Raw genomic sequence first — 27765 nt, forward strand, 5'->3', positions numbered from 1 at the left:
CTCTCCTGATCGGCTCTCAAAAGCTCTGTACTAACAATCTGATATCGTACAAATCGATTCAAATGCGGCATTTTTTGTACAATTTTCGGATCGTGTGTATGAGGCTTAAAGACATAACCTATTTTCATCCTGGGTAGAGTAAAGGAGCGTTTGTAACACGTCAGTTTCTTTTTGCCATCTGTGTCCCATTGTGGAGATTTGGCTTTACTTCCTGTCCTACAAAGTAAAAAGCAACAGAGGAAATCCTTCCAAAGTGAGGGAATTTGTTGTTGTCACATGAACTAGTGTCCACACTAGTGTAGGATTCCCCCTCTATTCTTGTACTGGGTAAAACCCCAAATTTGGGATTTTCTTTTACTTTCACTTTCGGTAATGATAAACAGGACAGATAATTAATTCTCCTTAATAATGGTGACCACACTGATAAATTATCGATTTATTTTCTGATCAATAGGAATCATTTATCCAACGCTGACAACCAATTTGATCAAACACAAAGTAGTGGATTTCAAATCGATAGATGAAAAAATGTGATTGTAACTTTTGGAACAATTTTTAAGTCATTGATAGTGTGTTTTTACAATACAATCTTATATTCTGATCACTAGAAATATGACTGTATTCCTGAACAAAGTATCTCAGTGCTGTTGGTCAGAGCAAAATTGATAATTTTCTGCCCTGGCCAATCAACTCACTTTGCTCGAATGCAATCAAATGGTGTCTAAATCAATCCAATAGGAAATTATGGCTATTCAATTGTTTTGATCAAGTTGCAGGATGATTGAACCATTAAGGGGACAGACCGCAATAATCCATTCTCCACTATGCAAAAGGAAAAAAAAAAAAAAAAAATCACGCACACAATTTGCTTTTAGTTAATCTACTGTGTATCACACTGCCTTTATTTTATTTTAAATCCTTGGTTTTGCATTTTATCAATTTTTTGTCTGTTCAGCTGATCTCCTGCAGACACTACCTGTCTATATGCTCTTCCAAAGTGAATGCATGGCATTTGTAAGCCTTCACATCTATGTGGTTTACCTGCATCTCAGCAGGCACAGCAGCTAATTTCTTTGAATGAGCTGCTGTACCTGTGGGAAACAGGGAAAAGGTCCCTGAAGCCAAAAAAATAAAAATAAAAATGCAGCTGCATAGAAATCCCATGCAGCTATATGCTGCAGTTTTCAATGTGTGGAGGTGACATTGAAAATTCTATTTAGCCTGAGCTATCCCTTCATGAAGCTCAGTGGAGGTAATCTCTGGCTAGCTCCATGCCCCTTGTATACATGCCAGGGTATACATGGCGTCAGAAGTGCTTCCTGAGGACGTTAACAATGAAACGTATGTCGGAGCGGTACCTGGTCACGCCTCTGATGCCATTTCCGGCTGTCTGGTTGTCGGTTTGACGGCCTGGAACACACACCATACCAGCTATTGTGGAAGGGATACGCTGATCGATCGGAGTGTGTTCTCTCAAGGCGAGCAGCCCCAGTGCCGGATCAGGCACACAACCACGTAAGGAGCCATTTGGCTGTCTGTTTTATATATTTTTTTTATTAAAATCAGTATCACGCTATGGATCCTTTTGTGTTCTTTTATATATACCGCCTGAGTCTGCGAAGGGGGACATATTATCCTGTGTTATTTCCACCAGCATCTATATGAGCAGGCATTACTTTTTAATTAAAGTGGTCAAACAAATCTGGTAAGCAGTTTGGACTTGTATCTTTACGAGTGGTGTGGTGCTGTTTTCTTGGTGGAGGGAGTCGTGAGCCCTTTGGATCTGCTGCTATACCACAGTTTATAATATTTTTATTTGCACTTGGGTCATCCGAGAATTTCCATCAAGGACTTTATAAAGACACTTATATTGGGGCTTTTCATATGATTGAATGTCAATTAGTCCTTGGTGTAATTTATATGTTTTTTTGTATGGTGATTAGATCACGATTCGAAGATGTTCTATTAATGTTATTTTTGCTTATTGATACGTTTTGAACAATTTTACACTTTTATAGTAATTAATTCAGAGCGCCCCTAAATTATACAAATTGTTTTACTTTTGCTATAATAAATATCCCCCAAAAATATCTAAAAACACATTTTTTTTCCCTCAGTTTAGGCTGATACCCATTCTTCTACATATTTTTGGTAAAAAAAAAAAAATAAAAAAAAATAAAAAATAAAAAAATCGCAATAAGCGGCTATTGGTTTGCGCAAAAGTTATAGGGTCTACAAAATAGGGGATAGTTTTATGGCATTTTTATTAATTTTTTTTTACTAGTAATGGCGGCGATCAGTGATTTTTATTGTGACTGCGACATTATGGCAGACAGACAATTTTGACACATTATTGGGACCATTGGCATTAATACAGAGAGCAGTGCGATTAAAAATGTACCGATTACTGTAAAAAAGTCACTGGCAGTGACGGGGTTAACCACTAGGGGGCAGTGTAGGGGTTAAGTGTTTTTTTAACTGTAGGGGGCGTGGCTTGGCGTGTGACGTCACTGATAGTCTTTTCCTATAACAGGGAACAGACGATCAGTGACAGCCTCACTAGGAAGCACGAGGAGAGGTTTGTTTACACTCGCCTCTCCTCGTTCTTCAGCTCTGTGACCCGATTGTGGGACACCGGCGTGAACGGGTCCACCGGTCCCGAGGCCACGGAGCTCAGGACCGGGTCGCGAGGGCGGTGCGTGCACGACCCATGGCTGGGCACTTAAAGGGCAAAGTACCTGTACGTGCTTGTGCCCAGCCATGCTATTCTGCTGACGAATATCGGCGTGAGGCGGTCCTTAAGCGGTTAAATGGTGATTTAAAATCGATTGACTTAAATCAAATCCACCCCGATATCTGAGGATATGGGGCATGCCTTTGGTACCTAGTATTGGCTGTCTGCTTTGACAACTTCCTGGTGGGACAGCTCAGGCTAGGACTTGTGTCTAAACCCACCTGAGCTCATCCCTAGTCATCATGTTCTCTGCTGCTGCCACTTCTTACTATCCTAACAGAACAAAACATGCAGCACTTAAGGTAAAAAGTTGCTGACCCTTACCACAGCATAAAATGGTGCTTACATAATGTTGTGTGGGCACCATTCAATACACAAATACTCTGACCCCAAGCTGCGTTATGGGAGTGGATCAATAACATCCTTGTCTCAGAAAGTGGGTGAAATGATGCTGTCAGTCAGCCTCAGTAACTGGTGACACCTAATGGCAGAGAATACTTTTTGTGAGGGACAGCACAAAATTGAAGGCAAGTGTTGAAGCATAAACATGTTTTATTTTCCACACGCTTTTCTGTTTCTTTGAAGTACATCACGGGACACAGTACTCTTAGTACTGTGCCATAGTACTTACTATGTGGGTTATAGGCCACCTTCAGGTGATGGACACTGGCACGCCCCAAGACAGTGCACTCCCTATACAACCCCTCCCACTACTGGGAGTACATCAGTTTTGTAGCAAAGCAATAAAGGTGTATATCAAAGAAGGGAGGGACCTCTGTGTCCCGCGATGTACTTCAAAGAAAAGGATTTTAAAAGGTAAGCTGTTCTAAAAGTCCTATTTTCTTATCGTACATCATGGGACAAAGCCATAGTAGTTACTATGTGGGATGTCCCATAGCAATGCCAACTGAAGGGAGGGAGACAAAACAAAAATATGGCAATAAGAGACTAGGAGGACTTCTACTGCAGCCTGCAGTACACTGCGCCCAAAGGCGATAACCTCATGACCCTTTACATCTACTGCCCAGGAAGTACTAATAGCCCTGGTGGAGTGCGCTTTAATATGAAAAAGGTGGCATTTTCCTTTTTAAACCATAAGCTTGGACAATCACTTGACAAATCCATTTAGAAATAGTAGATTTCGACACTGCCTGTTATCTTTTAGGACTGTCTGGCAACACAAACAAAACATCTGTTTTTCGAATCTGAGCAGTCACCTTGAAATAGATCTTGACAGCTCTCACCACATCGAGAATGTAGTGACCTCTTTTCCACAGAACTAGGTTCTGGAAAAAAATAAGGCAGAACAGTATCCTGGTTTAAATGAAAACCTGACACTACCTTCGGTAGTAAATTAGGATGAAGCAGCAATATAACCTTATCCTTATGAATAATCAAATAAGGCTATTTACAAGAAAGAGCAGCCGACTCTGATGCTCTTCTTGCAGAAGATATGGCAACCAAATAAAGTAATATCCTCATCAAGAGGACGAAGGGAATCTCGTATTGGCTCAAAAGGCTGTTTCTGTAATGGCGACAGGAATAAATTTAAAGCCCAAGGGTTCAGGGGTGACCTAGTCCGCATTACCCCCTAAATAAAGCTACGAACCAGAGAGTGTGAAGCAAGTGGTCGTTGAAAGAACACCAATAAGGCCGACGCCTGGCCTTTGATAGTACTCAAGGCCAGCTTCATTTATAATCCCATCTGCAGAAATTCAAGGATCCTACCTATGACATATGTCCTGGGGTGCCAACCTCTGGATTCACACCAGCAGACATATGCCTTCCAGACTCTATAGTATATGACTCTGGAGGGTCATCTTCCTAGCATTAACCAAAGTAGAAACTACTGATGCCGACAGCCCACAGTCTTTTAGAATGTGGGTCTCAATAGCCGTTAAATTTAGTGTTTGTAAGGTAGGATGGAATACCGGACCTTGCGAGAGAAGGTCTGGCCACAGTGGTAGGGTCTATGGGTCCCCTACCGCCTCTTTGAGATCTCTGAAAAACCAAGATCTTCTGGGTCACAATCACCTCCTTCCTTTCCTGCTTGATTCTGCGAAGGCGGCGCGGAAGCAATAGAACAGGAGGGAATGCATAGATCAGTGAAAACTGAACCCACAAAAAACAAAGGCATCCGTTACGCATGCCATCGGATTCCTCGTCCTTGACACAAAAGTTGCTGATCTTGTTGAACCTGGGCGCAAACAGATCCATATCCGGAATTCCCTATCTGACATTGACAGAAAGAGGTCGGGGTGAAGAGACCAATCTCCCGGGAACAACTGTTGGCGACTCAAATAGTCCGCCTGCCAATTCTCTATCCCTGGAAGATTGCTGATAGACAAGGAATGTTGTCTTCTGCCCAAGATAGGATTCACCTCTCTGGGCCGCACGACTTCTCGTTCCCCCTTGATGATTGATGTAGATCACTGTTGTGGCATTGTCAGATTGGATTCTGACAGGACAATTCCATAATCTGATCATCCAGGCCTTCAGGACCAGGCGTGCTGCCCAAAGCTGTAGAATATTGACGGGCAAGGTAATTTCTGATTTGGACCAATTTTCCTTGGACAGACGCTTCTTCCGGGACTTCTCCCCAGCCCAGAAGGCTGGCATCTGTTACCACCTTCCAGGTAACTGGTAGAAAGGATTTTCCTTTTTGAAGATTATTGGATATCAACCAATTGAGGCTCTGATGCACTTTGGGAAATAAAACGCATTGGGAAGTCCAGAGCTTGGACCTTCTTGTTCCAAGTTGACAGGATACTGTTTTGCAGCAGTCTTGAATGAAATGGCCTCAAATGAAGCCACCATCTTTCCCAACAATTTCATGCAAAGTCGAATAGGAGGATTCTTCTTTGCTTTGACCAACTGAATCAGTTCCCTTATGGAACTGATCCTTTCCTGGGGCAAAAACACCCTCTTCTGAGCTGTATCTATGATCAGACCCAAGTAATGCAATCTCCTTGATTGTTTTGTTTTAAGGAGGATTTCTCTAGGTTGAGAATCCAACCTAGGTATTCCAGGTAGCTGACTAAAGTGACCAAACTTTGGTTTAAGCGGGCTACCGACTGATCTAGCAAGAGTAGATCATCTAAGTAGGCTATTATCGTTATACCTTGAGCCCTTAACCTGGCTAAAGGAGGAGCCAGGACCTTTGTAAACACTTGAGGTGCAGTAGCTAGACCGAAATGTAGACCTACGAACTGAAAATTAAGATTTTCTATCTTGAAACGTAGAATTTTCTGGTGAGCAGGAAAAATGGGCACATAGAGATAAGCATCCTTGACGTCGATTGATGCTAGGAGCTCTCCACCTTGTAGAATGGAGACCACTGAACGGATTGACTCCATGCGAAAAAAAGCAGATATTCGAAAAACAGTTTAGATCCTTGAGATCTAAAATGGGTCTGACATCTCCGTTTGGTTTTGGTACCGTGAAAAGGTTTGAATAAAACACTAATCCTCGCTCTTCCAAGGGGACCACCGATATCACGCAGACAAGAGTTGATCCAAAGATAGAGAAAAAAAAAAGCTTCCTTTTTACTGGATCTCTGATCTGAGAAAATGAGGAGATGGGAATTCTCAGAACTCTAGTTTGTAACCTAGAGATATGGAGGAAGCCACCCATCTGTCTTGAAATTGTTCCTGCCAGACTCTTGAAAACTGCAGAGGTCTTCCACCCTACTTGAGCGAGTGGGGGCACCCCTTCATAAGGAGGTTTTAGCATTTTGTGTGTTTCCTCCCCCAGGGCCTCTTTTGACCCTGGGACTGACCCTGAGGCTCACCTCGAACCTGACGGTGGAGGCCATCATGACCGCCTGGAGGCTTATGCTCCCCGCACTGGAGAAGAAGCTTGTCTAAAAGAAAAGCACTTAAAACTTCTTAACTGGTAAAAGGAAACTTTTTCACTAGAAATGCTTTGGTTGTAGTTATCCAGATTGTCTCCAAATAACCGTTCACCGTGAAATGGGAAACTGCATGGCGCTTCGGCTGACCAGTTTTTCAACCATAAGATTCTACACACATGTATCAGCCCTAGCATAAGCCGTGAGGCCTGGAGAATAGAATCTTTCATAGTGTCTACTGTAAAACACAACGCCTCTGATATCCTGGCCAAATCTTGGGCCTGCTGATTAGGACTAATTTTGAGTACCTCTATAAACGGGTCCTTTAAGGACTGAGTTACCCGGATCGGTGCCAGCACAGGCTGAACCACTGAATCTGCGAGTGAAATATCGTTTTTAAAAAGGAATTCCAACGTATCTGTTGGATCCTTCAGCATTTGAGCATTGTCTACTGGACAAGTCCGTTTTTTTGTTCACAGAGGATATAGCAGCGTCAATTGCTGGAATTCCCCATTTCTTATTAAACTCCTTCTCCATAGGATAAAGTGTTGAAAACTTTTTGAGGGAAAAAAAAAAACTATCTGGGTGCTCCCACTCAGAATACATAAGCTTTTTTTAGCCATGAATGGACAGGAAAAGCATGAACAGTTTGGGGAGGCTTTAGTGAACCCAAACCAGAAGTGGGCTCATTGACTGACTGCGCTACTGGCAGAAAAAATGTGTAGTGGACCAATTTAGTGAGACTCTATACCAACAATCTTTCTTGTGAACCTGAGCCTTCCGTATTAAGCTCCTCAGAAGAAGAGTCATCAGCCTCTTCCTGGTCCTCTGAGAGAAATTCATTGTTCCTCATTATGAGGGTCCTGAGTAATGGACGGGGACCTGCTACACTTAGTCCCACCCTGGGATGAGTTTAAAGCATACGTTTTTTGCTCCAAGCCTAAAATTGTTGAGGAAAAACCTCTTCAGTAATTTAAACAGGGGATGCAGTGTTAAGAGCAGCTGCAACACCCGACGCCCCTGATGGCTCAATCTGACCAGCCATATCACTCTCAGGGGAGAATGCTATCTTTTTTAAGATAGTTCGAGGCTTCCGTGTGACTGTAGAAGTCTTTCTAGAGCCCTTTTTCAGGTGCTTTTAACACCCCTTCCGACCATAGCCTGATGCGCAAAGCAGAGTTACTACCAGAACAAACGCATCCACTGCTTGAGCAATAGTCCAGCCCTGCTGCTGCTATTCATGATGCAAAAGTAAATGTGTCAAAAGGAATGCCTGTGTCACCAAACCTTTTTCATACCATCCCTCTTGCTCGTGTCCCTCCGCAGCTTGTAGCAGTAACACCAGTGCTTTTAAAAACACCTTCCCGCACTGGGTGTTGGAGGACGCCAATGCTGTGCTAAGCCCCACCCTCTGTCGCCTATAGCCCCCCTCTCCTTCAAAAAAAAAAAAAGTTTTCCCGCGTGAGCGCGGGCCTCTGATCCTATGGGATCTGGCAGAGGGGAAGAAATGGCAAGGCTAGCATGGAAGCCGCAGAGTAGTGCAGCGTGCCATTCTTTTTTTTATAGTGCTTCTTGAAGAGGGGTAGTAAAAAGCACAGGTGGGGGGCGTCTGGTGAGGAGGAAACCCCCCCCCGCCCCCAGACTCAGACCCCTTTCACACTGGGGCGTTTTTCAGGCGCTTTAGCTTTAAAAAAAAAAAGCACCTGTAAAGCGCCTGAAAGAAGCCACAACTGCAATCCAAGTGTAAAAGCCCAAGTGCTTTCACACTGAGGCGCTGTGGCAGGGCATCACAAAAAGTCCTGCAAGCAGCTTCTTTGCAGCGCTTTTGGAGCGGTGAATACATTGCTCCTACAGCAACACCTTCCCATTTAAATCAATGGGAAGCGCCTGCAAAATGCCTGAAAAGCGCTTTTGGCAGCAGCACTTTGTGGGCGCTTTTAACCCTTTATTTGGCCACTAGCAGGGGTTGAAAGTGCCCCAATATCGCTCAAAAAGCGCTGGTAAAGCGCTGCTAGTTTAAGCGGTGCATTACAAGTGTTTTTCGGGGGCTGACACTGTGAAAGGGCTCTTAAAGCACTTGGGCTTTCACATTGGGATTGCAGATGAGGCTTCTTTCAAGCACTTTACAGGCACTTAAAAAAAAAAAAATTAACGCTAAAGCGCCTGAAAAACGCCCCAGTGTGAAAGGGGTCTTAGCGAAGGTCTGCTGCTGGCTGGAGGAAATGCAAGCTGCTGCTCCGGACACATTGTGAGCTCTCTGAGGAAGCCTGAGAAGGTATGTGCTCTATACAGCCCCTAGTGGTAACACAGTGGGTTCCGTTAACCCTTCGGGAGCTGGGAATCCTTAAAGCAGAGCTCCACCCTAAAGTGGAGCTTCTGCTCATTGGAACCCTCCCCCCCCCTCCGGCGCCACAATTGGCACCTTTCAGGGGGGAGGGCGGTGCAGGTACCTGTACTGTACAGGTATTTGCACCCACTTCCAGCATAGATATCCGCAGAATCTGCGGATATTTACGGCCCTTTCCGCAGGTCCCCCGCTGTCTGCTGGGAAACACACGGATCCCAGAGACAGCGGGGACCATCCTTATTGCGCAGCGCGACTGGCGCAGTAGGGAACCGGGAAATGAAGCCACAAGGCTCCACTACCATTCAATTTGGCCAAAAATACACTTTGAACAGATCTGGCTGCATGGCTAGCCCCAGCAAGGATTGCTCCAGTGGAGCTCAGCACAGCACATCTTCACTTGTGACCAACACCTTAGACACTGCCAAAAAAACTGAGGTACTCCCATTAGTGGGAGGGGTTATATAGGGAGTACACTTTTTGTCTTAGGGTTCATCACCTGAAGGTGGCCTATAACCCAAATAGTAACTACTATGGCTCTGTGTCCCGTGATATACGATAAGAATTTTTTTTTGTTAATTTTAGAAGGAGTATGGAAGGGTTAGAAGCATTTATTGGCGTTTCACCGAGATGGGGAGATCAACTGTCCAAAAAAAAAGATGTCACCATCGTAGACAGTGGAATCTCTCCATTGACCCTTGTCACTGGCACAGCAAGTGTAGTCTCATCTCATGAAGGGGATCCTGCCCTGGTGACAAAGAATGAGATTTCCCCTCAGGACATGCAGACAGCTGTGAAAACTGGAGAGTCTAACTATTCATCACTCTATTCGAAAATTGCAGCTTAAAGCGGAGTTCCACCCCAAAATGGAACTCTTCAGAATCTCTCTTCCCCCCCAGTGTCACATTTGCCACCTTTCAGTGGGGAGGGGAGAGCAGATACCTGTATAATCCAGGTATTTGAACCCACTTCCAGGCATAGATATCCGGATATCCATGCCATATTCGGCGCCTCCTCTGCCCCCCCCCCCCCACCTCCGCCGTCTTCTGGGAGGCACACAGGTCCCAGAAGACAGCAGGGATCAGTGGGATTGCGCATGCGCAGTAGGGAACTAGGGTGTGAAGCTTCAAGGCTTCATTTGTGTTTCCCTTACGGAAGCTGGTGGCGCCTCCACCAGAGAGTCAGATCGGCTTTGGGTGCTGACATCGTGGGCACCCTGGACAGGTGAGTGTCCATATTTTAAAAGTCAGCAGCTGCAGTATTTGTAGCTGCTGACTAACTCAGACCTCCGCTTTAACTCAAACTGTGCAAGCAGTATCTGCCATGACAACATACATTTTAATATTTGCCTGGAGATGGGAATAATTCTCAGCTCCGTATATTCTTGACAGCATACTCAAGGCAGAATTACATTTTAATTTTGCTTCTCGCAGGACACAATTATAATCACCATGTAACGCTTGTTATAAAACGCCCAAGTCTTCAGGACAACTGCATAACACATGCAGTATTAGGTTTCCACACGTATTTTGATTTAAAGTGGTTGTAAACCCTTACATATACCAAGTGAAGGGACTATCCTCAGGTGATAGATGAAACAAATCCTGTTACATAAGTTGTACCTGTTTATCTGAAGTTTTCCCTTCTCTACTTTTGCCCATAGGAAGGAGAAAAAAAAAGGGGGGGGGGGTGTTGGGTGTGAAATTAGGTCCGTTGAGCTTTCTAAGCAGAGCTTAGAAAGCTCGCCAGACACTTCCAGAGTATATACACATGAGCCAGACGTGACTGATGACATATTTACGGTCTGCCCATTGGTTTCCCAGTGCATTCTGTGACATCTCATACCTGCAATACCTCCAAAATAAAATAAACTCAGAAGATTCAGGTGCAGTAAGCAAGCATTGTCAGACTTTCCATGGAGACTGACGCACAGAGTGACATAGGAGTATCATTTTTGAACTGAAGTAAAGAAAACACACCATGTGAACAGTAACCATAAGGTAACCATTTTATTTAGTGACAGGGGCTTTGACTGGCATGCAGATGCTTTAAGTTTATCCAATGCCACATTCTGAATCAAGTGTAAACAAGCCCTAAGTGCTCTTAATTGAGAAAAGTACACATAGATGGATATGCTTTATTCATATTTCATGTGTGAGGTTTACAACCACTTTAAGGAAATGGGCCTATGTAAGAAAGGCAGGGAATTTGCATTTGTGGTTGGTTATATTAGCTAAACACTTTTTTTTTTTTTTTTTTTTTTAACTTCCACTATTACCACTTCCCACTTAGCTGCTTTGGTAAAGCCATTACAAAATCAAGTAAGAAGGCAAGCAGAGTAAAATCCTTTGATCTTTTCTTCTTTTCTCCTGCGGTTCACCGAGATAGTTTGGGTCCTCTCAAGATTCCCAAAGAGAGAATACACAGAGAGGTTGCCATTTGTAAGTTTTAGCAATGCTAACTTTGCCAATGTTCCCCTACCTTCATGCTCCAGGGCTGTTCTTGACTTCCTCCTTGGTCCAATGCTGGCAGTCCTCGTCAGAGCAACAGGGTCATTCTACTCCCCCGCCCCCAAAATCCCCAAGCTGGGCTCACAGTTTTTCAGGAGTGAGTAGAGCTTACATGTTATTATATGACCGCCACCCAGTCCTGGAAGACAGCCCGTCCCCTGCCACTGGCAGAACACACACACCCAATTCCTGAAGTACATGCAGCCAATGGGCTGTACTAACATTGCACTCACTAGGCAGGTTTCTCCCCGAGTTTTTTTTTTTTTTAAAGTCAGCAGCTACAAACACTGTAGCTGCTGACTCTTAATAAGGACACTGATCTGTCCAACGATCCCGCAATTTCGGCCACCCCAAGGCCAATCCGTCCATCGGATCGGCTGCCGGCGCCTCCATCCTAACAAAAGGAAACAGGCAGTGGAGCCTTGCGGCTTCACCGCCCATTTCCTACTGCACATGCGTGAGTTGCGCGGCGCATTGTGAATGGCCCCATTGTTTTCTGGGACACACACACATGTCCCAGAAGGAAACAGGGCCACTCACCGAAGAGGAGGAAGCGCCTCGGAATAGGAAGAGGCAGATTAGGAAGACTGCCTAGCAACACGTTCCAGGTAAGTGAAAAAAAAAAAAAAAAATTATTTTATGAAGGCATTTTTTTTTTTTTGGTGGCCCTCCACTTTAAGCTTTATTGATCTGACCAATTAATCTGAAAAAGTCTTAGCATAGTAATATTTGACTTTCTCACACAGATGCAAAGTGACATGGCCTGTACAAATGCAATCCTAAAGCGAGCAAAGTTCATTTTCCAAAAAGAAAAAAAAAAAAAAAACACATTCCAATGGTACCTGGAAATCCCCCCAATGCTCACACAGGGTATACATGCATGTAGTTTACCTATTGTGTCTGGCAGGTCCAAGAGCTCGTTGTGCTGCAGATCCAAGTTGGTTATCTGGGTGCAGTTCCCAATCTCTTGCGGAAGATGCTCCAGCTGATTGTGAGCGACATCCAGTGTGATGAGGTTACACAATTCCCCTGCAAGGACCACAAAACACAGACAATGAATACACACCCAGCTTGTTAAGACCCAACAACCCCTTACCCAGTACAAATGTAGTTATCAGTAGGGTTGATGTGCCACACCAGAAAGGCAAACATGAAAAACTTTGTGGCCATGTAACTAGGCACACATGAGCTTCTTGGTGGACTCATTCCAAAACTATGGGCATTACCCCCCCCCCCCCCCCCCCATCATGACCAGGCTGTTTTTTGCTATGCAGCTTGGTTTTAGTTTGACAATTGCACAGTCGCACAACACTGTACTCAAATAAAATGTACTTTACTAAAGGTATGTGATGGACTTTATTCCCTGCTTTTCAGAGAAAACTCCATCACATCCTCGCTGTCAGAACGGAGCTCCGTCTTGTTTACATATTCAGTACTCTATCCCGTGTCTCCCGGATGATTCGTGGGTGCCAGCAGACATACATTGGCCGTCACACCTTGATCGGTTTCTGCTGCAACAAATCCCAGCAGAAGCAGTGCATGCGTATCCACTAGGAGGAAAGGGCAGAATCACACACACTCACACATCTAATTCTACACAGAACGGCCACTGTGTAGCAGTAAATCTGCTATATGGCAGTCATTAAGTGGTTGCAATTTGTCCCAAAGGATCTCAGTTTGGCCGAGAGCACTGGTCTGGGCTCTGTGCAAGATACCGGAGTTCCTGACCACATAAACTGGTCAAATCATGACTATTTGGAGCTGGCTTTGCACATAGGGGCACAGTCATGATGGAATAGATAATGGCCTTCCCAAATATTTTCCACATGCTGGGAAGCAATTGTTTAAATGGGTTTGTAGGCAGCAACATTCTTAAATTGCAGGATAAAAAAAACACACACACATTCTGAAGTCCTACTTGTAACATTTGTCCATTCCATAAATAACTTTTATTCACTTGTAATGTGTTCCTGAAATTGCAAAAAAAAATAAAAAAAAAGTTTGATTGAGCTGAGAGACTGAGTAATAGCACAGCCCTCTCCTTTTCTGGAAATATCTAAATCCAGTCTGTGCTGGAGCGAGGGCTGGGCAGAGGGAGACTATCCTGGAGTAGGGCTTTAAAAATAGTCCTTGCCATGAAGGTCCTAGTTCAGGCACTTGCTGTTATGGGGTGACAACGCTTTGCTCCTGTATCTCAGTTGTGCTCCTGCAAGATTACCCTGTCGTATGCAGCCTACAAGCAGCCATGCTGACACATTGCTCTGCCACGGTTCTCCGTTGTCGCAATGAAAAAACGACCCACAGCAACAATGTACAGCCAATGTTGAACTGAATGAAAACAAATGAAGTGGCTAAAATTGGTGGCAGGGGGATCAGCAGCACCGAGATGTAGAATAGGAAGGGAAAAAATTAAACGGGAACTCTAGACTCAGCTATGGTGTTGGGAGAGGCATTTTACATCAAGATTACCAATAACTGTACTTCCTTTGCTTCTATGGCTTACCTACAAATGACAGAAGAGTGATTTGTAGCAGAGCACACTAACCCAATGCTATAGTGCTAGTTTAAATTATAGCAACGACAATCATTTCTTAGAGATAAATTGGCAGCGACTCCACTGATTAAAATCACTAGCTACAAATCACTTTTGATTGTGGGCATTAGCAATTCATAACAGAAATGAATCTCTTTAGAGATGTAGAGAAATGGCACGGCTCCAAGCCTGTACTGAAAATCCTCCATGCGGGTACCAACCAAAGGAAACCCACCTGCACTATATGAACTTTATAGGAAAGCAAGAAGTTGAACACCAAGGAAACAGATCACATCTAACTTTATTAGATCAGGATACAACGCCATGTTTTAGTGAAGTTTAAAAGGATAAGTTCACCTTTGGGAACATTTTTAGACTCCTGCAGCCTCTCCCTGACCTCCTAATTGTGACAGCGGATCGGGGGATGCTCTCTCCGCACCCGCAGTCAAAATTTGAAAAGAATGCGACCATGCGAGGGTCCACCCACACAGCAATGGCATGCATTCACAGAGGTCTGCGAGTGAATGAACTACAAGTATCGATAGCCTTTGCAGGCGACAGCGTGTAGTTCTCAGTGAAATTTCAGAGCACTGGTGAGCTTTCTTGTAATTTATTAATTCTTCCTGTCACTCAGTAAAGCCCCTTTCACACTTGTGCAACTTTTCCATAAGTCGTAACCCACGATTCCTAATGACAACCATATCTGTACGACTTCAAGTCGCAACAATTTTAAAGTAATCCCTGTACTACTTTGGTCTGACTGATGCGAGTTGAGATCCATAGACCTCAAGTTTACACGCGCATTCCTTGAAATCACGGCAAAATTGCACGACTTTCAAGACACGGTAACGTGAAAGGGGCCTAACTGCCTACGGGCAAACAGCTACCGTTCGCAGGGGCCTGAGATTGCACCCATGTTCTGCTGATCGTGGGTGCAATGCTTTACAGGATCCAAAAAATAAATTAAAAAAAAAAACTTTTTTTTACCTGCAATTGTGTTTTTTAGAAAAAGTTGAACTTATCCTTTAAATATTTAATTTGGACCAACCTGGTCCAACCAAACTTTCAACTGCACCAACATATGCAGTAGGTGTTCATTGTATGTAGACTTTGCTACATACAGTATACAGAGGGCTGTGTTCCAGCAGTGGGATTGGAGCTTCCAAATTCCTCATCTGGAACAAAATCATTTTGGGCTGAGCACTGCTCAGTCATTCACAGGAAGCTTTGTATTCTATTAATAAATACAAAGTTTCTTCCGATTGGCTATGGCCGAGGGAAGGGTGGATGACATCAGGCCAATCAAAAGGAAGCTTTGCATGTCATTCATAGAATACAAAGCTCTTGTGAATGACTGAGCAATGCTCAGTCTGACTCAATTTTGTTTCAGGAGCGGGACGGGAACTTCCGGAAAACATCGCTGTATATGGTTTGTAGCCGAGGGTGCATACAGTTTATACAGTTGGTGCATCGCTTAGTGAAGTAAAAAGTATTTGGACCAACTTAGTCCAAACTACTTAAAATCTTTGCTAACTTCGTATTGTGTCAATGTTAGAAAGTGGCGGTCCTGGGTGGGGCTGCGCAACTTCCAACTGAGCGGGTTATTCTGTGCTATACAAATCACCTGTCTGACATGGCACTTTAGGTCTTTGTTAACATCTACATGTGCTTTAATGGTCACTTCTGCCTACATGTTTTAGTGTGGTGTCTATGATTAAATAATGTAATCAAGGATTACGGTAATCAGATTATATACAAGCTTCAATTTGCCTTTAAATTTAATGTAAACATACCTGCATTTTTCAGCTTTTCTTTCAGCAACATTGCATACAACCACAATGCAATTACTGCTGATTCTTTCAGCTAAGTTCCTGGTTTGAAAGACCTATATTATATTTACTTATTCCTAGCGATAATAGCAAGAAAGCTGAAGCCATGTCAAGATAAAAAAAAATTCTCAGCAGTAAACTAAAGCAATAAAAAGGAGAACACTTACCATTGCTTTTAAGATAAACTTGGACATAACAGCCGTGAAGGTCAAAAATCTATTCACAGTAGCTACGTAGATTTGCCATCAGCACTTTATGAGATATAGATATATATATATATATATAGATATATAGATATAGATATATAGATATAGATATATAGATATAGAGATATAGATATAGATATATATATATATATATATATATATATATATATATATATATATATATATATATATATATATATATATAGAGAGAGAGAGAGAGAGAGAGATATATATATATATATATATATATATATATATATATATATATATATATATATATATATATATATATATATATATATATATATATATATATACATACACACACACATATTTTATATATATATATATATATATATATATATATATATATATATATATATATATATATATATATATATATATATACACACACACACATATTTTATATATATATATATATATATATATATATACACACACACATATTTTATATATATATATATATACACACACACACATATTTTATATATATACATACATACATACATACATACATACATACATACATACATACATACATACACACACACATATTTTATATATACATACACACACACATATTTTATATATACATACACACACACATATTTTATATATACATACATACATACATACATACATACATACATACATACATATATAAAATTGTGTGGCATCTGTGGTCTAATGAGTCTACATAATGCTGCCAAGAACACCGATAGGTGGGGAGCTCAAGTCACATGACTGACCAAACTTTCATTCTGCTAACATAGTTTTCCCTCCCAATTATGGAACTGACAATCCACATCAGTGGACTGCTGATACCCATACAATCCAGGGCCAGCATTGAGAAAGGTAAATAGAAGCCATGGGCTGCACATTCAAGCACAGTGCAAGGCTTCACATTTAGTTAGTGCTGCTGGCCAAGTGGGGGTTTGGGGCTGAAAAGTGAAAAATTCTTCAACAATCATGAAATGTTAGAAGTGGCTAAGAATTTCAAAGTGGGTTACTGAAAAACAAACCGATTCATAGAAAATAAGGGGCTACACCTAAAAAAAGCATCCCTTTAAAAATTCTATGCATGTCCTTACACCGGTCCATTGCGCTTCTGTTGTGGTGTTAAAAATCTTGCTTGCTGCATTTTTGGTCAGTTAAAGAAAATGCCCCTTCCCATTGAAATTAATTGGAAATGCAACAAGAACGCATCAATAACACACCCATGTTATAGTTTTGATGCCTTTTTTTCGAGTTACACAACTATGAAAAACGATAAGCGCAGTAAAATCGCAGCCATTTATCAGCACCTTTTTCTTTATCGGCAAAAAACAGAAAACGCCATTTCCGGCCGATATGTTATAGGCCAGTGATGGCGAACCTTGGCACCCCAGATGTTTTGGAACTACATTTCCCATGATGCTCCTGCACTCTGCAGTGTAGTGGAGCATCATGGGAAATGTAGTTCTAAAACATCTGGGGTGCCAAGGTTCGCCATCACTGTTATAGGCTGACAAAATTTTCGGTGTATCTCAAATACCGCTGATCGCTCGGTTCTCCGAGCTCCATGAGCAAAGAGCTGGTAACTGACAGTTGCTCACTGGAGCGCTGGGCTGTGAGCGGCTGGCTCAGGCTCTCAGTGGCTTGCTAAAAGGCCGAGCTGGGTGTTGGTCCAGGGTTGTGGGCCCATCCCGATCATACTATTGCAATCCTGCCCCAGCTCTGTGATGTGAGCAGATAGCAAGCTTTAGCCCCGTCTTCTGAAAACAGGTCATGAGTGCAGAAGAGATTGCACTCATTTGGCTGTACTTCTGTAGATCCACAGGAGCTTTGGCTGTACTTCTCCTTTAAGGACTAGCATATAAGGGCTGAAAGTTTTTATTTTTATTTGAACCTTATTGAATTTATTTTATTGTTTAATATACAACACCAAAGAAAAAGAAAAGAAAACCGTGAAAATACAAAAACACACAAAAAAAAAAAAAAAAAAAAACACACCAGTATGTTCCATATACATATCTCACTAATACACGTAAGATAATTCACAAAGTATGTCAATTCAGCCCATTTGCCAGTACACAAAATCAAGCCACCAACCAAAAAAATTCAGAAAACATCTACACGAGTAATGACAGATAGAATATCATAAAAACAGGTAACAGGAGAAAACTGCAATGGATAGACAGCAAGCCAGGGGGACTGTATTTTATAGAATTTTTGTATACTACCCTTATGTTGGTATGCTAATTTCTTGCTTTCAATAGTTTTTGAACCAGATTATACCATTGAAGAAATGTTGGTGGCATAAGGGACAACCAACTCAAGTTGATTTAAATCACTAGTAAAAAGGATTGATTTAAAAGCATAAGTTTTAAAGTGCAACTGTCATCTCTGTCCTGCAGCAGCTACTCCTTTGACACTGTTGACTCACCAACAGTCCCATTCACTTTAATGGGACAGCTGGTGATGCGGCAGTGACAAGGTGAGGGACATGGTGGCAGCAGGCGAGCGGATGCCCGCTGACAGGCGATGCCATGATGGATTTGAAATGACAGATGCTCTTTAAATGTAAGGACTTATGCTTGCTGGTAGTTAGAATCTTTAAATATTCCCAAACAAAATAAAAGTTTAGAATAATAAGATATCGGGTTAGCAAAACGGCGATATCCAAACTGATTCAATCATACAGTTTGTAGTGTACGTAGATTTGTAGGGCTGCAACTAACTATTATTTTCATAATGGATTAGTTGGCCGATTAATGTTTTGATTAATCACCTTAAAAAAAAAAAAGTGTGGTGTATAATTTAGTTATGTAAAGTGTAAAGTTTAAAAAAAAAAGGAAATTTATTCTCTATGCAGTGGCAAATATAAACAGCCAACTATATGGTTAGGGAGCAAAATATCAAATCCACTCTGAACAGACTGAAGAGATACTGTATATATACCCCCTTAGAGGATAGATACTGTATATACCCCGAGGATAGATACTGTATATATAACCCCTTAGGGGATAGATACTGTAGGGCTGCAACGATTATTTTCATAATTGATTAGTTGGCCGATTATTGTTTTGATTAATCGGTTAATAACTTTACAAAATAAATAAAAAATAAAAAAACAGTGGGTCAAATTGATGTTCATTTTCAACCACAGTGACAGGAAAATTTGGAAATAGAAAACTTCTTAGTCAAAGGAATTTTCAGACAGTGTATGTGGTTTTCGTTCAGAAATTACATTCATTTTAAAAACAGAAAGTTAAAAACAAGTGAAAATTTCAAACAAAATTCTTTCATTCAGCGAATGCACAAAGATTTTTCGTCTGAATATTCTCATCTGAAAATTGATGTGTGTGGCCAGCATAAGGCTCGGTACACACCTATGCAATTTGATTTTGATCTGTTTCTGCAGTGCCTTTTGCTGTACGTTTTGATTTTTGAGCACATAATTTTACTGCAATTTGCATTTTTTTGGGGCAGATTAAAAACCACAAATTGCTGCAAAAATGAATTACGGTACATGCTTTTCTGCAGCTTTTCCATTGAAGTGTATTGAACCAATAAAGCACCATTTTGCGTTAAAGGTCTCTGACTCTTTCAGATGTGAACGTGTCTCATAGGAAACCATGTAAATGATCTGTAGTACATTTCTGCAAAAGGCACCAATAAACACAGATGTGAACCAGGTCTAAGACTTTTAGTAATATGATGAGGGTTAAAAAAAAAACTAAAATGAGCCCTTTATAGTAGAAAAAAAAGTAGATAATCACTACTGTAAGGGGATCATTTTTTTTTTTTACTATAGAGTTGTGAAAGTAATATTTACAGTAGCGATTATTTGCTCTTTTTGTACTATAAAGGGCTCATTTTAGTTTTAACCCCAGTATGTTACTGGCCAATTAATCGATTATGAAAATGGTAATCAATTCCATTAATTGGTTCAGATCTATGTGTTTATTGGTGCTTTTTGCAGAAATGCACTACAGTTCGTTTACATGGTTTCCTATGGGACACATTCACATCTGAAAGGGTCAGGGACTTTTAAAAACGCAAAATGGTGCTTTATTGGTTCAATATACTTCAATGGAGAAGCTGCAGAAAAGCAAGTAATGCATTTTTGCAGAAATTTGTGTTTTGTAATCTGCCCAAAGAAAATGAAAAAAATGCAAATTGCAGTAAAATCACGTGTGCAAAAATCAAAACGCACAGCAAAAAGCACTGCAGAAACAGATCAAAATCAAATTGCATAGGTGTGTACAGAGCCTTATGCTGGCCACACAGATCAATTTTCAGATGAGAATATTCAGACGAAAAATCTTTGTACATTCGCTGAACGAAAGAATTTTGTTTGAAATTTTCACTTGTTTTCAACATTCGGTTTTTAAACTGAATGTCATTTCTGAACGAAAACCACATACATTGTCTGAAAATTCCTTTCACTAAGAAGTTTTCTATTTCCAAATTTTCCTGTCACTGTGGTTGAAAATGAACACCAATTTGACCCACTTTTTTTTTTTAAGGTTATTAAGTGATTGATCTAAACAATAATCAGCCAACTAATCGATTATGATAATCATTAGTTGCAGCCCATACTGTATATACCCCCTAGAGGATATATACTGTATATACCCCCAAGATATATACTGTATATACCCCCTAGAGAATATATACTGTATATACCCCCCAAGATATATACTGTATATACCCCCCAAGATATATACTGTATATACCCCCAGAGAATATATACTGTATATACCCCCTAGAGAATATATACTGTATATACCCCCCTAGAGGATATATACTGTATATAAAAGGTTGAATCTGATAAATAGACTCAGATCAAATTTTTTTTTTTATTTAAAAAACAAATCAATGTCCTATAAAAAACAAAAAAAAAACAATTTAAAAGAACATTCGTTTGAATTTTCTAATCATTATTGGGGTCAAATCGACGTGAAAATTTGGAAATAGAAAACTTCTTGGTGAAAGGAATTTTAAGACAATGTGTGGTTTTCGTTCAGAAATTACATTCATTTTAAAAACAGAACGTTACAAACCAAGTGAAAACTTCAAACCTTCTTTCATTCAGCAAATGTACAGATTTTGTCTGAATATTCTCATCTGAAAATTGATCTGTGTGGCCAGCATAAGGCTCGGTACACACCTATGCAGTTTGCTTTTGATCTGTTTCTGCAGTGCTTTTTGATGTGCGTTTTGATTTTTGCACATGTGATTTTGCTGCAATTTGCGTTTTTGCGCCAATTTGTTTTTGGGCCAATTTGTTGTTGGGCAGATAAATAACAAAAACAAAAAACGCATTATATGGTTTTCTGCAGCTTCTCCATTGAAGTATATTGAACCAAAAAAGCACAGTTTTTCATTTAAAAAAGTCCCTGACCCATAGATGTGAACACGTCCCATAGGAAACCATGTAAATGGACAGTAGTGCACTACTGCAAAAAGACGGCCCCCCCTGCTACAGAAATTCCGAAGGGGGAAAAAAAAAAAAAAAATAAAAGATTTTATTCAGATTTGAATCGATTTGAACTCACAACTCGATTCAAGATTAAAATAGATTCTTTTTTTCCCCAGCCCTAGTTGAGGCATTGTGAAGGCTACTTGAGTTCCTACACAACATACTCTAAAAAATATTGTTTTAGACCTGGCTTTGTGCCTAGGGACACGCTGGAACAGACAAGGGGACTACCCTAAACTGTCACTACCCTAAACTGTCACAAGGATCGAAGCGCACAATCGTCTATGTCTTTGTATGCTATAGCATTAACTATAATCTTTTTATGGCTATCTGCTCGATTTTATGCATTGGGTGCGGCAAAACACCTGAACTCGGTATGAAAGGGTGGCCACATACTTTTGGCCATAGTGTAGCTGTGTCAGCAATACATATTCCAAATTCTTTGATAAATTGCAGCAACCGGGGTCCAGACAGCGCTATTGCAGGCCGTGCTCTCCGCTCACTTCCTGCTGTGCAGCCGTGTCACTTAGCATGTGTCCTCTCCCGTATCTCCCACCCCCGATGTCTACCCATCAGAATTGCAGGGGGTTGGAGAGGAGAAGTTGGAGATCTAAACAGAGCGGGAGTCGTTTCATAATAACAAGCAGGTAATCACCCACTTGTCAACACAAAAAGTTGGCAGCTCCCATCCTCTGTCCAGATATGCAGTTCCTCCGGCCCCCCTGTTATGCTGATAATTGACAGGTGGCAGATGCGGGAGGACACACAGGCTGATAACTGAGTCTGCCCTGCAAGAGATAGTACTGTGCAGGGGAGGCAGAGATTTACAGAGGCCACTGTGATATTAGACAAGAAGGGGGGGCCATGACTGCTAGGGGAATGGTGATTGCTAGGGGCGTAGTAATGTAAAGGGGCACTGTAGTATAAAAGGGGACTGTACTGTAATCATTACTGTGCCCCTTAGCAGTGCAGTCCTCTTTAGATCACAGTGCCCCCTTTACAATGCAGTCCACATTACAATAATTTACAGGGGACTGCACTGTAAAAGGGCACTATAATGTAAAGGGGGGCTGTGATGTAAAAGGGAACTAAGCACACTGTGGCATAGCTGTGGACTAACTCAGTGAATACTCCCCTAGAAAAAATAGCCACTAAACCAGTCGCTAGTGACGAAAGGGTTGGGGACTGACCCTCAGGACCTAAGCAAATAGCTAAAGCATCTTTCCTTTTGCATAAATACAAAAGGATCCAGCATAAAAGCTCTGAAATCTGAAGATGAAAATATGTCTTCTGATAGAGAAGCCGACAGACTTAAGTTTTCTGGGGCCAAAAGAACACTGTCAAGTCTAGCTGGGAATGCGCACCCAAAAATGAAAGACCAAACTTGAAAGTGAATAGAACCTGAGTTGTCCACAAGATTTAACAAAAATATTCCTCAGCTTTGCATTCTTCCTGGAATCAAATAAGCCAATTTCTGCCTACCTACTTTGTGACACAATCATGTTGAAAAGGTCTTTGTTCAGGAAACATTTGTTTTCTCCAGGACCCCCAAACTCAGGAAATCAACAATGACATTTACACTTCCTTTGAGGTGCACTGCGAAAGGTTTTTCTTGGAGCGGCAAAGAACTCTCAAAGTCTTTGAATGGAAAGCACAGGACCTTCTATTTCACTGACGTAATACAGCATAACTAAATTTGAATCTCTGTTGACCTACAGTCCCTGCTTTAGATGTGGGTAGAAGTGACTAAAGCCTGCTCACAGCCCTCTGGAGGTTTCAAGGAAAATATAGCTTAACCACTTGCCAACCAAGGTACGTCATATGACATCCTTGGCTTTGAGTGGGGATATCTGGCACAAACCATGAATCAGAATGAGGTAGAAATAGTTAAATTACACTTGATTAATAACAAAGGTAAACAGAGTAAAAACTTAGTCAAAACATAGCCAGAATTCAGGAACCGAAACAGATAGACAAGCCAAAACACCAGGGAGCCAGAGATGAGCGTATCAAGCAGGATCTGGAGCCAGAAGGAATGTCAGCCAAGCAGTATTTAAAGTATTTAACAGCAACACAGGAGAGCGTCTCAAGAGATGTGACCAAGGCGAAAGGCAGAGACCATGTGGGCCGGATGGCTTAAGTAGGTAGGACTGACGAGCAGGATATCAACAGGTGAGTCATTGTGGAGAGATAGGAGCTGGAAATTAGCCGAAAGCTGAGCAGCCAGCTCAGAGAAGGAAGGGCTGAGCCCAGCCCTTACTATATCTGAAATGATGCCTGCAACTGTGCACCATAACAAATCGAGTGGCTGTTCAGCTGCTTGATTGTTACAGGGAGCAGGAGGGAAATCCCTACCTCCCGCTACCCTCCGGTGGTTCTTTGGTCCCCAAAAAGTGTCAGTTAATTTCAGAATATCCGCCACAATATCAAAGTCCCGCTATAAGTTGCTGAGCAATGCCATTAATAGTAAAAATGAAAAATAAAAAAAATAAACGTTCGTAGACGCTATAACTTTTGCGCAAACCAATCAATATACGCTTATTGGGATTTTTTTATTTTATTTATTCTTGGCCTAAATGTATGAAGAATTTTTTTTATTTTTTTATTAGATATTTCTACATTTTCTGTCTTTTTTTTCATTTAAAAACAAAGAAAAAAAAATGCAGTGAAGATGAAATACCACCAAGCTCTATTTGTGAAGAAAAAAAAACGACAAGACCTTGCAAATATTTATTTTAGAGTGAAAAAAAACACTCTGGACAATTTTGCATTTGTTTTGCTTTTTGCCTACAAAAGAGGTTAGTCAAAGCTTAAAAATTCTGGGTGAACAAAAAACCAAACTGAGAAGGTAAACTAAATAAATAGTTCAAGAATTCTAAATAAGTCTGGAGTGGGACTGCTGGAAAAGTGAAATAGTTGGACTACATGAAATATAGTAGAACTAAAAAGGTAAACTTTTCATTTTGGATATAGTAAAAAGTATTAGAACTTGTCAGGTTTCTTTTTTGTCATCCTATTGGAGTGACTTTCCTTTACTTCCTGTCGCATAGTAAAAAAACAAACAAAACAAAAAAGGAAGTAAGATGAAGTCCCTAAAAAGTAGGGAAATCTTTGGTTGTCACCAAAACTAGTGTGCTTGTTGGCAGATTTTCAAATCTGCCTAATGGGGGGCACACACAGCAACACACACCTGACAGATGTTCCAATCCCTCTCCACCACATACATCACAACTAAAAGTATCATCTTTAGCCATACTTTAAGAAGATCATTGCCTGACCGATAACCTATAGTATGCAAGTCCTTTTTTTTCCTTTTATACACCTAGTAGGAAAAATCATGGTCTTAAATTATAGCCAACATGATTTGGTCTTGACACATTAGATGGGATTTTTTCCCCCCACATCACAAACTAGAGAAAAGTCTTCAAGCCAACTCTTGTTATCACTTCAATGCTAAGCCTGGCGTGGGCGTAACTTTTGCGTGTTCACTATTTGTTATAACCAAATAACTATTGAAAGAGGAGGATGAAGGACAACCCAAAAAGTGGTCCCATCTCATCCTGCCCCACATGATCCTAAAGAAGATCTGAGGTCTAAAATGTAATTTAGATCCGCAGCTTCCCCTGGCTGCTCCCATCAAAAAATATAAAAGAAAAAAAAAAAAAAAAGAGAAAAAAAACTACCCTGTGGTGCTGCAACCAGGTCTCTTATTTCTATGCAAGAAGAAAATAAGTTTTTGCCTTTAGTATTGAATAATTCAAAGGGAGAGAACAGCATGCTATTCAGACAGGAATCTTATCATATTCCGGGTCAATCCACATGCGATTCTTTGCAGTGCAATTTGAGCCCATTCATTTTCTATGTGCCCAAAACCACACAGCAAAAAAAAGGTATCGGTACTTGGTATCAGTGGGCACTTAAAAGGATCGGTACTCGCTGGTAAAAAAAAAAAAAAAAAAAAAAAAAAAAAAAAAAAAAAACACGGCATCGATGCAACAAAACACTTTATGGTAAATCAGCTTCCACAATGCATTTTTTCGGCCTATTCTGACATCTGCCTGGAGTTGAGCTTTGAAAACCTGGGGGGGGGGGGGGGGGGAAGTAATTTCCAAAGCAAAATGCCATAGGAAAGGTATGGGTACTGCATACAGGAAAAAAGGGATAAGCAGAAGCCAATTAGGGTGACAAGGCTGCCCATCCTGTTGGGATCAGTGTATCTCAATTTCCTCTTCTAACGCTTCTCTCATGTAACAATCTGCCCCAGGGAAGGCCACATGCTTCCAGCAATGTTCTAAATGGATTTGTTTCAGCCCAGTGGGGTAAGCAGCAGCAGCACCCTAATCTCCCATGTTTTCGGAATGAGATGTCCAACAAGTTCAAGAGAGTGCGATGGTCACCAACTTTTGACCATTTGGTGCATTACTCAGACATTATTCTAAGACTTGTTTTCCAGACATTTGGAGGGAGCATCCATTGCTTAGGTGTGCTGTCCACGAGATGACCAGAGGAAAACCGATATTTCCAACTGACTTAGAGCAGAACAAGTCACAAGAGGCTGTAGGACCATTATGTAAGTGCAGCGCATCTTGCGAACACGCAATGAGGTGGTGGCTGTGAAGGAACAGAAAGTCACAGCCAACTTCCGACAGCCAAGTTGGCACAATTAAGCACAAGATGTATGTGTGAAACGTGTCTACGTGACCACTTGATGGTGCATTTGGCGTTATTCCTGTGAACAATAAAAGGCAATTCGGGAGTTCTGGATGTGCAGCTATTTCTTTCTTCTTGCCAAGATGGCAGCGCCGGGGCCCCGAAGAACCTCTTAAGGCCTCACGCACACTGGATGTTAGAAAAATGCTAGTAACGTTAGCTGTAGCAATTTTTCAGCGTTTTTTCAGTAGCATTTTTTAGCCTTTTAGCAAAACTAAACTAACACAAAAGCTTATAGTTCAAAAATGCTGATAAATGAAAATAGCCGCGTTTAATGGTTTTCTGTTTTTATCAGAGCGTTTTCATAGCTGAAAAAAACTTTTCTCCTCTTAAAACCCATTAGCTCTGTTTTTTTTTTTTTTCCAGCCAGAAAACACCCTTGCCAAAAAGTGCTAACAGCCTATGGGCGCATCAGGGTGGATTTGATTTAATTCAGTAATTTTATTAACTTTTCATCTATTAAATCTTCTGCCCTTGTTTTAACTTTGGATAGTAAATCATTTTTTTTTCTGCCAGTAAACACTTGTTACAGCCCACTTCCTGTTTGGCGATAAGCCTAGGCTTATGACATCATGCACAGCTCATGCTTTCTCTTAAGAGTTTGCAAGGAAGGGTGGGGTGATGAGTCATAAGAGGGCCAATGAAAGCTGCAGAGCTGGAGGTGTGCCAGTGTAAAGCCAGCAAGTTAACAAGCAGCAGCTTCAGCTGCCCACAGTTAAAATGGCTGCAGCCAGACTATGTGGAGGAAGATTTCTGCAGAAAATTTGTCAAGTACAGAATCACAGTATATATAAAACATGCAAAGTGGTTGGGGGGGGGGGGGAGCTCCAGAATAGCAAAGATGTTTTTATTACAAACTATGTGAGCAGACTGCAGTTCCTCTTTAAATAGAAATCTTTAGATAGATTTTTACTCCAAAAGCATTTTATTAAATCAGATTTAAAAAATAAAATAAAAAAAATGTCCAGTGTGCATGAGGCCTAAGGCTCACACACTAGTATTTTTCATAAGCTTAAAAAAAAAAAAAAAAAAAGCCAGCTTCTAGTAGCATTTCAGTAGCTTTAATAGCCTAAAGTAGTGTGCATGGACACCTAGGATAACACTATTTACCTTCTAGGAGCAGAATAATAATAATAAAAAAATGCTAACAGTTTCCCTGCAAATAAATCCATCAAACTGGAGTTCTCAGCAGTCAGCAATCAACCTTCTCTGCATTGTCACACAACGTCACCCATGCTGCTCTTTCCTTGAAGGCTGTTCCAAATATACTGCTTGCAACACAAGAGCCTCAGTTTCTGGAAAGAATGATTAAGCAGTCTTTAGATCCTGGCGCCAAGACTCGATTTTACAAAAACGGAAAATAAATTTTTAGCCTGTGCTGAACCAACCAACAGCTCCGTGTCATTGCTTGGAAAGATTACATCATTGTTTAACTCTTGCCTTGCAAGACACAATCAGCCAGATTTCAGATATGTACGTTTATGCTTTAAAATAATGGGATTTAAACAAAAAGCACAATTTTGTTGCTCTGCTAAAACTACAGGGTGGATAAAAATCAATG

The 27765-nt window shown here is 41.1% G+C and overlaps 1 protein-coding gene across 1 annotated transcript in view; it reads right to left on the reverse strand.

Annotated features, from left to right (window-relative positions):
- Positions 1–27765, reverse strand: part of SHOC2 (SHOC2 leucine rich repeat scaffold protein) — a 77239-nt gene that overhangs the window by 41106 nt on the left and 8368 nt on the right. The window contains exon 2 of the mRNA XM_077455051.1: positions 12330–12467. Within this exon, the coding sequence (XP_077311177.1) occupies positions 12330–12467 (138 nt within the window). The remainder of the gene's footprint in view (positions 1–12329; positions 12468–27765) is intronic.

This window comes from Lithobates pipiens, unplaced genomic scaffold, assembly GCF_037356315.1.
Source record: "Lithobates pipiens isolate NorthernLeopardFrog02 unplaced genomic scaffold, aLitPip1_a1.2 Scaffold_25, whole genome shotgun sequence".
NCBI lineage: Eukaryota > Metazoa > Chordata > Amphibia > Anura > Ranidae > Lithobates > Lithobates pipiens.